Raw genomic sequence first — 16,119 nt, 5'->3', positions numbered from 1 at the left:
AGAAACTAGAGTCCCCTAACATGGCACATGCAATAATGGGTCAGTTCCAGGTAACAATATTCTTTTATCTCCAGACAAATTGAACCATGGGTGTTTTGTTTGCTTGTTTGTTTTAAAGATTTTATTTATTTATTTCACAGAGAGAGAGAGAGACAGCGAGAGAGCAAACACAAGCAGGGGCAGTGGGAGAGGGAGAAGCAGGCTTCCCTCGGAGCTGGGAGCCTGATGCGGGGCTCGATCCCAGGATCCTGGGATCATGACCTGAGTCGAAGGCAGACGCTTAACGACTGAGCCACCCAGGCACCCAAGAACCATGGGTGTTTTTCTAAGCCAATGTAATATATGTATAAATAATGTCATACAAAAGATCATCTTCAGTAAGACAACCTGGATAGAAGGAGAGAGCAGTCCTTTTGCTCTGAGGATAAAATGTTCTGTTCAAGTTTAGGGTCTAAAATGGATTCCAAAACTGTGATCTGAGACTTAAACTAGAGAGGGAGAGTGATTAGACATAAACTATCTATTATATATAAAATGCATATGTATGTGTAAATGGATTGAAAGATGTATAGACTTTACACAAAGAGATCAATGGAAAATTGATTAAACCCATTTTATTTCTTTGCGTTTTTTCAATCATTTATATACAATTAAAATCAAGTCAAATCACCAGCTATATTTTATCTTAAAGCATCACAGGATTTATGCCAAAACTCTCATTTATATTTTTTTAAAAATAATTCAAGTTTACTAGAAGTTGTCATTTTAAAAAACCATATATCTAAGTCATATAATCACATTTAAGTTAATTAGAGAAAATATTTCTCTAAACTTCAGGGTACTGTAATAGTTTATTATAGCCTTGATAGACCTTTATAAATTATAACATCCAGAAGAAAAATGCTGAGAATGTAATATTTGTTTAGGCTTCACAGAGTAAAAATTGTTCTTCAGTCACATACAAAATCTTTGCATTTTCTCAATCAGTCCACAAACTAACTGAAACATAGGCATTATGATTCAACTATATACAGAAGCTAAGATTCCAAAGATATTAAGTAACTTGTCCAAGAGTACTCATGAGAGAACATGGAAGTTACATGAATCACAATTGATCACAATTCTGACTCCAAAGTGTTTGCTCTTTCCACTTCATCATATATGTATTTCTGACAAAAAGTATGAGGATCATAAAATATGACTTTAAAAATGCCCATGGCAACATTTTAAGTGGTCTGGATAATCTTTATTTTTAAACTCCATCAAGTTTTTCAAAAAAGGTGTTACTCAATTGTTCAAATGCTAAGACCACGTTGTCGTCTTCATTTTCACATAGTTCACGCAAGGAAACACTGTAAATGGAAATACACACACACACATACACAGAGCACACATTTTAGTGAGAGTCAGCATTATAAGAAGGACTTTCCCCAGGAAGGAGGAACCAAGTAAATTCCACTAAATGATGAAATGATGAAATGTTAGCAAAATATGAAGAATACTGATAAGAAATATATTTATCTTAAAAAGAGTGTATGAAAAAAACAAAACAAAACAAAGATAACAAAAAAATTCCCATGCAGCTCCTCTTCATGTCAATTGCCAAGAGGATTTTAAAGGCCACCAAATTCCATGTAACTTTATCCCTTCTCCCTTCAATAGCAGCAACACAAAGTCCCTTCCTTCTTGCCACACATCTCTTTGGAGGCTATTTTGTGTTTTTTTGGCTATCGTGTCCAGTATATACTGAAATCCACAAGCAAGTACCTCTATGAAGAGCAAAATATTACTTCCTTTAACTAGATATGTGAGAAAATTTTTAAAAACAGGGTGTAAGAAACAGAATAGTGGCCTTTATTTGTGTTCTAATCCCCAGAAATCTAGGACTATGTTAGTTTATATAGCAAAGAGAATTAAGGTTGCAGATGGAATTGAAGTTGCTGATCAGCTGACTTTGTGATAGAAAAATTATCCTGGATTATCTGGGTGGACCCAATATAGTCTCAAAGACTTTTGTGAGAGAGGAGGCAGGAGAGAGTTCATCTCAGAGTAATGCAATATAAGACTTTCCCCACCATTGCTGGCCTTAAAGATGAAGGGGGACCATAATCAAAATAATGCCAGCAACATCTAGAAGCTGGAAAAGAGAATAAAGCAGATTGTCCTAAAGTCTCCAGAAAGAAATGAGCTTTGCCAACATCTTGATTTTAACCCAGTTAGACCTGTTTTGGACTTCAGGCTTCCAGAACTGTAAGATAATAAATTTGTGTTGGTTTAAACCACTAAGTTTGTGGTAATTTGTTACAGCAGCAACAAGAATGAATATGCAAGTGAAAAGAAAGGAGAGAGGAAATTCAATAATGAACAGTGCGGCTGGGTTGATAAAGTACTGACCACGATCAGGATCTGACATTTTATCAGCCTTTTGTAATTCCTTATCTACCTTGGTTGCACTAGAGTTCCAGAATTTTTCCTAGTGTCTTCATTGACCTACCACAAAGAATGACTAGATCTGTATCTATAACACTGAATATACTCCTAGTCATAGACCTATAATTATGACACTGACCCTTTCCTCTTGAATTATTTCCCACAGATATTATGTGACATGTATAAATTCTAACTCACTATTTTTGGTTCTTAGTCCTCAAACTTCATCCTCACTTCTAATGTATCATTAACTAAAATAGAAACTTCATTATCATCACCAACCACATGAACTTTATTGACAATTTCTCTGAATTCTATCCCATAACTATTTCTTTAACCACTCTTTTCCATCATTACTTCTATTTCAGACTCACACTCACTCTCACCTGCATGACTCTTATAACCTTTGAGTCTCTGTCACATATATAAACCATACACATGTCTGTCACACATATAAACCACAGACCCATATCATACTCATACCTATACACTGTCTACACATTATTCAGAACACCAAGCCTAACCTCCATAATATGAGAATTAAGACTCTTTCCAATACATATCCAAATTGCTGTAAAGCTGCTTTAAGCAACTCAGTATCTTCCCCCATCCCTATCACAACTCCCATATTCCCCATGCCACTAGAGTGAGATTGAAGCCTATCCCTGACATACCAGACCCTTTCTCATTTCTGTACTTTGAAAACACTGTTTCCTCTGCCCCATCCCTTAAGATCCTTTAAGATTTAGTGATAAAATTACTTCATTTGAAAATCCTTCTCTAGTGCTCACTTTGGCAGCACATATACTGAAAATCCTTCTCTAAATCCAAGGCTGCCCCATTATCTGTCATCCTAGCACTTATTGCCTTTGTAATAGCTACAAGTCAGTTTCCTCACACTACACTGTAAGATTATGTTTAAAGCAAGGATAGATTTACTGATTCTCTATATCTCAAATGCTTAGAAGTATGTCTCAAACCAATAATATTTCAATATTTTTCAGATTAATGAATGATATTCCTAGGATCAGATTTTGAGACGGCTCCAAAGTCTCTGGGGTTCCCTGGTATACTCTTGAATAACTATGAGCCACTCAAGAAATACACTATCTAAAGATACTCAAGAAACTATATAGAGCAGTTCCCTCTGTTCTAGCATCCCCATAGTTTCATTCTCTGTATAAAACATCCAAACAGGTCTGATTAATCTCAAATCAAAAAATTAAAAATCAATGACCTGATTAGCAAGAAATTCATGAAGAGATTCATGGCAATTGTATGCATGTATGTGAAGATATATAATTTTTAAAGTAAGTGTTAGAAAAGGGAAAACCCATAAAGTATTGAAGGGCATGCAGACTGGAATTTAACCAGGCAACACTAGATGTGCCTAAGGATGGACCATGTAATAAAGCCTTAGGATGGGTTTATCTATATAAAGTTTAGAGTTGTTTGGGTCCCCACTGAATTCTGCTAAAGATGAAAACAGGAAGCCAATATGAGAGAACAGAGTCAGATAAACCCTGGGGAAAAAAACATTATATAAAGCAAGAGAATCCAGATTATGTAAGTTGATATAAACCTGATGGAGCCCTAAGGGGCCTTCTGAAGTATCACGTATCTGACAAACACTGGTTGTGAAAACTGAGAATACTAGGATTTAGGAATTCTTGAGGCTTTGGAATATTATCCTGTTATTATGCAGTGCCTGAGGCTGAGGCTCTGGTCTGAATAAAACATTATGTCAAATGGGCTTTGGGATTAATTCTATTATAGAACCAGTGCAACAGGGTGTTGAAGAGAAGCTCTGCAAAGTGTTTGGGGAGTTAAAATGTGTGACACCTAAGAAGCTCAATGGCATTTTTAAGTACGAGGTCAACATTTTTCAAATTACCATTGAATTTTTGGAAAATCTGAAATCAATATTTAAAATATATAACATACCTGATAGATCTAATGGTGAGTGCAAAATCTTTCAACAAGTAATAAGCAGCTCCTTCATTTATCCTAAACAAAATATGATTTTGAAAATTAATAGTATAAAAACATTAAAGAACTTACTTCATACTGAAATGCTGGACTTGTCAATAATAAATTACTTTTGTCTGTCAAGACATATTTACTAAAACCTTTCACCACAAATCCTAGATGATGATTCAATCAAGAGGAATAATGATTATGAATTCAAAAGTCACAATTATCACAACCACACATAATCAATACACACACTGACCATCTCAGGAGAAAAACAAAATAGGAAAGTTAAGCTCAGGAGAGTGAATGGGAGCTGGAGAATCAAAGAGGAAGAATCAAATGGATTATTTACTAATGTCACAACTTAATTCACAATAATGAGTCATATTTTAAAAAATGATCAGGAATACATCCAAGAGGGAAAATGATGGTGGAGTAGAAAGACCCTAGGCTTGCTTCATCCCATGAACACAACTAGATAACTATCAAAACATCCTAAATACCCCAGAAATCAACCTGAAGACTGACAGAACAAACTCCACAACTGAAGGTAGAAAAGAAATTACATTGAAGAAGGTAGGAAGTGCAGAGATGTGGTTTGGGAGAGAACCTGGATCATGCCCATTGCAGTGGGGTGGCAGCCATGGAGGTGGAGCAGGGCAAGAGACAGACTAGCACACAGTGGAGCATAAAGGGAAGATGATTCTCCATAGCAACCGGCTTGGAAAATCAGAGGGGCTGAATATCATGAGTTCTTGCAACCAATGAGGCTTAAAGCCTAGAATTTTAAAGGTCAGTGGGTTTGGCTCAGATATAGCCCAGGGGTATTGGGGCTGCTTTTGGAGAAAAGGCAGGGCAAACAATCCCTGGATGTATAGTGTGGAAACAGCAATTGAAGACTGCCTGTGGCATACAGTGGGGAGGTTATTTGCTCTTCTCAGAGCATGTCCCATAGAGGCAGTGTTCACAAGAGACCCCTCTGTGAAAAAAGAAACTGATCAGCACCACTTCCTTCCCCCACCCCTTGGAATAAGCACAGGGCTACCTGTAGGAACCAGTAGCATACCAACACTCACTACCTAACTTGCTTCTGCCAAGCTCTGTACCTGCCATGCTCTGGTGGATCCACCCTCCCAAGTCATGCTTGGCTCAGTCCCAGCACTGTAGGCCCCTTTCCCCAGAAGACCAGCCCAAACCCCTGCCTACACTGCATCTCCTGACACAGAAGTTCTACATAAGGCCATTACCCTCAAAAACAGAAGTAGCTGACTTTCCTAACACATGGTAGCTGACACAGAGACAGACAAAATGAGAAGACAGAGGAATCTGTCCCAAATGAAATAACAGGATAAGGCCATGGCCAGAGATCTATGTGAAAAAGAGAATTTAAAGTAATGATCATAAAGATATTCACTGGACTTAAGAATGGAAGACATGAGTGAGAACCTTAATACAGAGATAAGGAATAACATACCAGAAATAAGGGCTCAATAAATGAAATGACAAACATGCTTGATGGAATGAACAGCAGGACGGAAAAGCAGAGGAACAAATTAATGACCTAGAAAACACAGTAACAGAAAGTAGTCAAGCTGAACAAAAGAGAAAAAGGAATGGTTGTCAAAAGAAAGCCAGACTAGCAATACTTATATCGGACAAACTAAACTTTAAAGCAGACTGTAACAAGAGACAGAGAAGGGCACTATGTAATCATAAAGAGGATAATCCAACAAGAAGATACAACAATTGTAAATATTTATGCACCCAACATGGGAGCACCTAAATACATAAAGCAGTTAATAACAATCATAAAGGAACTAACTGATAATAACACAATAATAGTAGGGGACTTTAACATCCCACTTACATCAATGGACAGATCATCTAAACAGAAAATCAACAAGGAAACAGTGGCTTTGAATGACACACTGGACCAGATGAACTTAACAGATATATTCAGAACATTCCACCTTAAAACAGCAGAATACACATTCTTTTCAAGTGCAGATGAAACACTCTCCAGAATAGATCACACGTTAGGCCACAAAAGAAGCCTCAAAAATTCAAAAGGATCAAAATCATACCATATATCCTTTCTAACCACAACCCTAAGAAACTAGAAGTCAATCACAAGAAAAAATCTGGAAGAACCACAAATACATGAAAGTTAAATAACATGGTACAACACAATGAATGGGTCAACTAGGAAATCAAAGAATAAATAAAAAAGATACATGGAAACAAATGAAAATGAAAACACAATGGTCCAAAACCTTTGGGATGCAGCAAAAGTGGTTCTAAGAGGGACATTTATAGCAATACAGTCCCACCTCAATAAGTAAGACAACTCTCAAATAAAAAACCTAACCTTACACCCAAAAAAGTTAGAAAAAGAACAAACAAAACCTAAAACCAGCAGAAGGAAGGAAATAATGAAGATTAGAGCAGAAACAAATGATACAGAAACTAAAACAAACAAACAATAGGCTAGATTAATGTAACCAGAAGGTGGCTCTTTGAAAAAATCAATAAAACTGATAAACCTCTAATCATAAATGAGAGGGAGAAATAGCTATCAACACCAACAGAAATACAAACAATTATAAGAGAATATTATGAAAAACTATATGCCAACAAATTAAACCTGGAAGAAATGATTAAATTCCTAGAAACATAAAACCTACCAAAACTTAAACAGGAAGAAATAGAAAATTTGAACAGACTGAACACCAGTAAAGAAATTGAATTAGTAATCAAAAAACTCCCACAAACAAAAGTCCAAGACCAGATGGCTTCACAGGTAAATTGTACCAAATATTTACAAAAGAGTTAATTCCTATTCTTCTCAAACTATTCCAAAACATAGAAGAGGAAGGAAAACTTCCAAATTCATTCTGAGGCAAGCATTACCCTAATACCAAAACCAGATAAAGACACCACAAAAAAAGAGAACTACAGGCCAATATCTCTGACGAACATAGATGCAAATATCTTCAACAAAATATGAGCAAACCACATCCAACAACACATTAAAAAAAAATCATTTACCATGATCAAGTGGGATTTATTCCTGAGTTGCAAGGGTGGTTCAATATTCACAAAGCAACCAACATGATACATCACATAAATAAAAGAAAGGGTAAGAACCATATGATCATTTTAATAAATGCAGAAAAAGGCATTTGATAAAGTACAACATCCATTCATGACAAAAACCCTCAACAAAGCAGGTTTAGAGGGAACAAACCTCAACATAATAAAGGCCATACATGAAAAACCCACAGCTAGTATCATCCTCAGTGGGGACAAACCGAGAGCTTTCCCCTAACATCAGGAACAAGATAAGGATGTCCATTCTCACCACTCTTCTTCAACATAGTACTGGAAGTCCTAGCCTCAGCTATCAGACAACAAAACAAATAAAAGGCATCTAAATTGGTAAGGAAGAGGTAAAACTCACTCTTTACAGATGATATGATACTATATATAGAAAACCAGAAAGACTCCACTAAAAATCTGCTAGAACTGATAAATGAATTCAGTACAGTCACAGGATACAAAATCAATGTACAGAAATCTGTTGCATTTCTATACACCAATAATGAAGCAGCAGAAAGAGAAATTAAGGAATCAATCCCATTTACAATTGCACCAAAAACAAAAGATACCTAGGAATAAACCTAAACAAAGAGGTGAAAGACCTGTAACCTGAAAACTATAAAATGCTGATGAAAGAAATGAAAGATGACACAAAGAAATGGAGAGACATTCCATGCTCATAGATTAGAAGAACAAATATTGTTAAAATGTTTATACTACACAAAGCAATCTACAGATTCAATGCAATCCCTATCAAAATACCACCAGCATTTTTAACAGAACTACAACAATACAAAAATTTGTATGGAACCACAAGAGACCCTGAATAGCCAAAGCAACCTTGAAAAAGAAAAGCAAAGCTGGAGGCATCACAGTTCCAGACTTCAAGTTATATTACAAAGCTATAATGATCAAGACAGTATGGTACTGACATAAAATAAATACATAGATCAATAGAACAGAATAGAAAACCCAGCAATAAACCCACAATTATATGATCAATTAATCTTTGACAAAGCAGGAAAGAATATCCAATAGAAAAAAGACAGTCTCTTCAACAAATGATGTTGGGAAGACTGAACAGCAACATGCAAAAGAATGAAACTGGAAGGGGCACCTGGGTGGCTTGGTCAGGTAAGTGTCTGCCTTCAGCTCAGGTCATGATCCCAGAGTCCTGGGATTGAGCCCCACATCAGGTTCCCTGCTCAGTGGGGAGTCTGCTTCACCCTCTTCCTTTGCCCCTCCCCCTCTTCTCTCTCTCTCTCTCTCTCACTCTCTCTCAAAATAAATAAAATCTTTAAAAAAAAAAGAGTGAAACTGGAAAACTTTCTTACACCATATATAAAAGTAAATTAAAAATGGATTAAAGACCTAAATGTGAGACCTGAAACCATAAAAATGCTAGAAGAGAGCACAGCAATGATTTCTTTGACATTGAATATAGCAACTTTTTTCTAGATAGCTCCCCTGAGGCAAGGGAAACAAAAGCAAACATAAACTATTAGGACTAGAAATAAGTAGCTTCAGGGGCACCTGGCTGGCTCAGCTGGTAGAATGTGGGACTCTTAATCTCAGGGTTGTGAGTTCAAGCTTCATGTTGGGCGTGGAGCCTACTTTAAAAAAAAAGGTAGGGGCGCCTGGGTGGCTGAATCGTTAAGCATCTGCCTTTGGCTCAGGTCATGATCCCAGGGTCCTGGGATACAGCCCCGCATCAGGCTCCCTGCTCAGCAGGAAGCCTGCTTCTCCCTCTCCCACTCCCCCTGCTTGTGTTCCCTCTCTCGCTGTGTCTCTCTCTGTCAAATAAATAAATAAAATCTTAAAAAAAAAAAAAGGACCTTCTGCAGTGAAGGAAACAATCAACAAAACTAAAAGACAACCTAGGGAATAGAAGAAGATATTTGCAAATGACATACCTGATAAAGGATTGTATCCACAATATATAAAGAATTTATAAAACTCAACATCCAAATACAGATAGTCCAATTAAAAAATGGCAGAAGACCCAAATGGACATTTCTCCAAGGAGGACATACAGATGGCCCACAGACACATGAGGAGATGCTCATCATTACTTGCCATCAGGGAAATGCAAATCAAAACTACAATGAGATATCACCTCACACCTGTCAGAATGGCTAAAATAAAAAAAAAAAAAAACAACACAAGAACCAATAGGTTTTGGTGAGGACATGGATAAAGGGTAACCCTCTTGCAATGTTGGTGGAGTGCAGACTGGATCAGCCACTATGAAAAACTGTACAGAGTTTCCTCAAAAAGTTAAAGTTAAAACTACCCTACTATCCATCAATCACACTATTGGGTATTTATCCAAAGAATATAAAAACACTAATTCAAAGGGATATATGCACCCTTATGTTATAGCAGTATTATTTACAAAAGCCAAGATATAGAAGCAGCCCATTATCAAGTGTCCATCATTTGACGATGGAATATTATTCAGCCATTAAAAAGAATGAAATCTTGCCATTTGCAATGAAATGGATGGAGCAGGACAGTATAATGCTAAGTGAAATAAGTCAGCCAGAGAAAGACAAATACTAAAGGATTTCACTCATCTGCGTAATTTAAGAACAAAACAAATAAGCAAAGAGAAAGAGAGAGAGGCGAACCAAGAACTGGACTCTTACCTATAGAGAACAAGCAGGTGTTTACCAGATGGGAGGGGGGCCGAGGGATGGGTGAAATAGGTGATGGGGATTAAGGAGCACACTTGTCATAATGAACACAAGGTGATTAAAATTAAAATTTTTAAAAAGAATAAAATACATTTGCGTGAGTGAGCTATGAAATAAAAAAAAAATCAACATTTCTCTAGTGTCCCAAGTTTTAAATCCTTTAATTCAATAGAGATTGTTCAAAATTTTATGTAAATTGTCTACTGAATTACTGATTAGTGTGACAGAATGCCCCTCCCACAACTATGTGCTCAGTGCCTGGGCCAATTTCTCTATTCCCAGGTAAATCCAAGAGGGTTTACCCTTCCTTACTGTTTTTGAAAATGATTTCCCTGCCAAAGAGCTAAAACAATTGTCCTATGCTCAGTCCTCAGATGTGTGAGTTATATACCTTTTTATATACTTCTCTCATAATGGTGGGTATGGCAATGTTATTGTTTTTCAGTTTTAAATATCTTATAATGAATAGATAGTATGGTAATAAATAAAAACATATCTGTGAGTGTACGTGAATATATCTGTAGGGTACACCTTTAGGTCAAGTGAGTCAGCCTAAGTCCCAAGATTTTGCCAGTAAACCACAAACAAAAATAACACAAAGTTTGTTATTCTCTCTCACCATTAATCTGCAGGAAAAAATTCCAGTATATTTAGCATGATTCACCTACACTTAAAATTGTAAAAAGCTTTGGGGCGCCTGGGTGGCTCAGTCGTTGGGCATCTGCCTTCAGCTCAGGTCATGATCCCAGGGTCCTGGGATCGAGTCCCGCATCGGGCTCCCTGCTCCATGGGGGACCTGCTTCTCCCTCTCCCACTCCCCCTGCTTGTGTTCCTGCTCTCGCTATCTCTCTGTCAAATAAATAAATAAACTCTTTAAAAAAAATTGTAAAAAGCTTTGCCCTAGAATTCATTAGGTTCATCCATTAGATACAGATGTATAGGTAGATACAGAAATAGGACTAGAAGTAGAGGTAGAAATGAAAGAGAAAGATGGAGACACAGACAGGAATGCAGACATGGACACAGAAAGGTAGAAGTAGAAAGATTAGAGGGGGACAGATAGGTGAAGATGGACAAAACATACCCGTTGTCCTGGACTAGTCCTGTCAAGGAACCATGTTTATAGAAATCAAGTGCATAAGCATTAAGTGGCATTCTTCTTCCTTGGTCATCCAATATCTCTGACCACAGCACAGGAGCCTGAGTGTGATTGATACCAATTGTGCGTAGAACGACCTGAAGAAACACAACTCTTTTTGTTATTTATGTGTAAAGAAAGTTTTTGGTTTCTTATATTGTGCTTTGTAGTTCCTTTCTTTATTCAACTTTTTTGAAGCATACTCTTTGTGATGAAGGAAGAGGGTGTCTTTCATACACACTGGGTTGGTGCTGTCCTAAGAAAGTCTGGAGAATGACTTGGTACCACCTATGAGCATTATTGCCTCTTAGCATACTCTTGGCAATTTCAACCGTCCAGCCATGAGAATAATAACAAGAGTCACTAGGAAAGAAAAGTTAATTTTAATTATTTTTCATTATCCTAATTGGTATAGGAGATACCTTGTAAACAGAGCATCAGAGAGCTTGTGCCTTGTATATCTCAAGAGAAGAGTTCAACTGAGCAACTCTAACAATTGCAAGAACCCAATCACCAGAATAAAAAGGGAAGGGAGAGAGATATAGGGGGAAAGAGAAGGAAAGTAAGAATAGGAAGTTAACAAGTCAATAGCTTTTGATGTCTGCTCATTTTATGAAAACTATACAGGGTCAATAGGAACTACTCTAATACACTAATTGGTACAACTACTTTCTCAAATAATTTGGTAGTAGTGTGGAAAGCTCTTTTATTACTATAAGTTCTTGGAATATTCTTATTCCATTATGATCCAGAAAACTGTTTTGACCTCAAAAATCCAGAAGATTTACATTCAAGGGAAACTGTTGCACATGTGCACTAGACATTTGTAGCAGCCCTGTTTGTAACAGTAAAGACTAAAAACAAACACAAACAGTTTAAGAGGAAACTAGATCAATGGCTTGTTTTATATCCACATTCTGAAATATTATGAAGTAGTAAAAATAAAATAGAGCTTCATGTGACAACATGAATGAATCTTGGGAGCAGAGTATTGAGTGCAAAAAGCAAAACAAAACAAAAGCAAAAAACAACACAAAAGCAAAAAACAACATCCAGGAGACTACAGTAAGTGTTCTTTTACTTTTTATAAAAATCAAAAGCAGCAAATATAAAAAGTGACTTTGGAATATGATGTTTTTTAAAGGTGAATTAAAAACACAAAATTCAGGGTAATTGATATCCTGGGGAAAGAGGAGAGACAAGGGAATAAAATAGAGGAGGGTCCTGAGTCCATGGGTGTTCATTTTAGTTTTATGCTTTATAGCTTATCTGTATGTTATTTAAAGATAATATGAATGCTTATTTAGCATTACATTAAAATGTAACAAACAATAAAAGCAAAATAAGTTTTGAGAGGTTATAACTTACACTAGTAAAGTAAAATTGTATAAAGTGATTTGGGTAAGACAAAGGGCATATTGCCATCAAGGCATACTTTAGAAATACTCATCAGTGCAGGATGCTACAAAATGAATGAAATAGAACCAGCCTCTTCTCTCTAGCACACCAGCAGGAACAATGAAAAGCCTGTATTAGGTCATGCCCTGTACCTAAAGATATCTTCTAATTGATGGTCACTGTGTGGCAATAAGACGCAGACATTATATCCTATTATAACTATATCAGTGTCCCTCGAAAACCCCATGGAAAATTTTGCATGTGGAAAGGAAACAAAAGTTAATGGTACCTACTAACCATAAGTTGAATTAATTGTAAAATAGAGAAAAAGAAATTATAATACTTAATTAATATGTCTTGTCTTCAATGTGATTACCTACAAACTTCTTACATAAGTAATTAATTGCAATTATAGAAAAAAATACAGGAAAAAAAGCTTCATAAAATTATTGATCTTATAAGCTAAAGTTCAGTCCTCTATTATTTCTATGCCAGAATTTGACATTCTTCCACATTCTGTAAGACACCACTCACATGAGGGTAAAGAACTAGCCTTAGAGAGCTTCGCATAAGACCTGGAGCAGTGATCTATAAGTAATTTTTAAGCCATGTACGTTATCAGTAAAAAAAAAAAAAAAAATCCATTCTCATTTCTTCTTTCATGAATGCTTTTCTCTCCTTTTATAAAACAAAAAGCTTCCTCAAACTTACTTGGGGTTTGAAAATGTACAGAGTAGCAACAAAAAGCCATACTGCTTTCCTATTAAGAAAGTGGATGACTTTAAAGACTACGTAAAAAAATAATTTTTTTCTTTTAAATTAGGTTGTTTCCAATTACTTGAATTCAACAAAATTAAAGTGCATCTAATTAAGTTGCTAATTAAGAGAACATTAAAAATATATTTGTGATAATAGTCTGGTAGGTGATTTGGGGCAAACAGTTCAGAAGAAATTAGAAGAATTGTGTATCACTGTTAGAAAAGTTGTTCCGTTCTGAACTACTTATCTATTTGAATAAAGTTTCTCAATATTCAAATTAAAATTTAAAGTGGAACTCTGTCTCATTCTAAAAATAAGTAAATATTCATTCTTAGTTATATGAACTAATTTAAAAATAAATAGCTTCATCCATCTCATTAATGTATACATTTCTAATACAATATTAATTTTATTTTAGTCATTACTTCTCAAAATTTGTATTATAAGGTTTTGTAATTAGCAAGAAATAATCTGTTGCATACTATTGAAATTGCATACTATTTAAACTGAAATTGCATACTATCTAAGCTAAGAAATGTGATAGATAGGGTGGCTTCATGTTTAAAAATATATTACATTGAGGTCAAATTATGTGGGGGAGTGTATAATCTAAATACAAGAGAAAAGAACAGTGCCAAATTTTAAATCATTGGAAATTTTATTCTTGACTGTTTTAACTTCCTAATTATGGGTATTCAAATGCTTCAGTATTCATATTCCATTTTATACATTAAAAATGATATGATGGCTTTATTTTAACATATCAACATTTATCTGAAGCTGGAAATTATATCATCAGAAATTATTTGAATTTGTGATAAAAATGTATGTGTCCATTTAAAATGCACAAGGGTCTAATATTTAGTTTTTCAAAACTCTTTTAAGTGATACTGGACTATTTTATATAATAGAGGACTGTCTGATTTTGGACTAGAATAGAGTTGAAACTCTAGTGTCAAACCATAATATCAAATATAACAAAACTTATTTTCTTTCTCAAACTTTGTGTTAAAATATAAATTAAATTTCTATAAGTTTATTACAACATTCAGTGAATTATCCAGCATATTCCCAATGTGTCTAGGTCTTTGTACTCCATTTTGGACATCAGTGATCCAGAATATATATGGGATTTACAGCATTTATGGCAATACCAGGAAAGTCTGAAGATAGTTGTATGCTCTTTCCATAGCAAACTTGCATCAAACTACAAAGGTGGAAGAAAAGTGGTGGTACTTGGGAATTCTGTGGAGCAGAATGGAGCAGAGTCCCTCAGGTCAACACTGAAAAACTGAAACCATACTGGCCTCAAGAGTACCATTTCCTGGATATTTCTGTTCATACACCTGGAATTTTTTTTTCAATTTGAGAAATTTGAAATCCTTTCTAAACAGCCTAGAAGCATAAATCCAATTCTTTCTTAAAGATCTTTTATTTATAAACCCCATTTCCACTTACATGGTTCGGAGTATTTGGTAGAAGCAAATCACCATCAGAGTTTCCGGAGAGACAAACAAATGGAGAAATAGCTGCTCTTCCTTCTTTGCAGTTCATCAAATGAGAAACCAGTTCAGAGCCCTCACATTCTTTTCCTGTGAAATCTGTCCATAATAGGTTGGGATAGATTAGTTTTTAAAAATCAGCCAAATTGTTACGCTTTATGCACAGACTCTAGACCATGCCACAAATGAAGTCATTCAAATTTCCAGGACCTATATCAGACCAGATGAGATATATCACATAAAGTGCATAGCATGGGGCGCCTGGGTGGCTCAGTGGGTTAAGCATCTGCCTTCTGCTCAGGTCATGATCTCAGGGTCCTGGGATCAAGTCCCACGTCGGGCTCCCGCTCAGCGGGGAGCCTGCTTCTCCCTCTGCCTGTAGCTCCCCCTGCTTGTACTCTCTCTCTCTCTCTCTGACAAATAAATAACTAAAATCTTTAAAAAAAAAAAAGTGAGTAGCACATCTTGGCACAGAATACATTCAATAAATGTTAGCTATTAATATTATCAGTATTATAAAATTTTGTATGATGTTTTAGCTCCTTGATCAACAGGTAATAAAAGACTACATCTAGATTGCATGCTTTTAACATAGAATTATTGTTATTACCTTGGTGCTTTTTCCCACTGACTTCAGATCTGGCCTCACAATCCTTCCAGACAGGGTATTCTAAGAGGCCACTATCAGTAGGTTTGGAAATGGCATACAAGAAGAAATATTTTTTTCCATTCCTACTTTTTTTTTAAGATTTTATTTATTTGAGAGAGAGAGAGAGAGAGCACAAGCAGGGGGAGGGGCAGAGGGAGAAGCAGATTCCCACTGAGCAGGGAGCCCAACATGGGGCGCCATCCCTGGACTCCGGGATCATGATCTGAGCGAAAGGCAGACACTTAACCGACTGAGCCACCCAGGGGCTCCCTCCATTCCTACTCTTAAAAAGCACCAGATTGTGCATTCAAAGGTGGCTCTAATTTGTAATGAAGGCACTCCTATCTTGCCTCCTCTGGGATGCTCACAATGCTCCACTGTTACTGTTTGCTTTTGTTCATGCTGTTTCCCACTTTAATAGGGCCCAGGAAGTAAGAGGCTCTGCTTCCTTAACTTTTTCCAATTGAGGATGTT

General features: G+C 36.1%; 1 protein-coding gene across 1 annotated transcript in view; it reads right to left on the bottom strand.

Annotated features, from left to right (window-relative positions):
• Nucleotides 1-594: 594 nt before the first annotated feature.
• Nucleotides 595-16,119, bottom strand: part of DDX60 (DExD/H-box helicase 60) — a 98,082-nt gene continuing 82,557 nt past the window's right edge. The window contains exons 33-36 of the mRNA XM_081812910.1: nucleotides 14,953-15,095; nucleotides 11,284-11,435; nucleotides 4,375-4,437; nucleotides 595-1,352 (exon numbers count right to left, since the gene is read on the bottom strand). Coding sequence (XP_081669036.1) covers nucleotides 1,253-1,352; nucleotides 4,375-4,437; nucleotides 11,284-11,435; nucleotides 14,953-15,095 — 458 coding nt within the window. The 3' untranslated portion in view covers nucleotides 595-1,252. The remainder of the gene's footprint in view (nucleotides 1,353-4,374; nucleotides 4,438-11,283; nucleotides 11,436-14,952; nucleotides 15,096-16,119) is intronic.

This window comes from Leptonychotes weddellii, chromosome 2, assembly GCF_054177405.1.
Source record: "Leptonychotes weddellii isolate Sample4059 chromosome 2, ASM5417740v2, whole genome shotgun sequence".
Lineage (NCBI taxonomy): Eukaryota > Metazoa > Chordata > Mammalia > Carnivora > Phocidae > Leptonychotes > Leptonychotes weddellii.
This window is presented reverse-complemented; position numbering and strand designations above follow the sequence as displayed.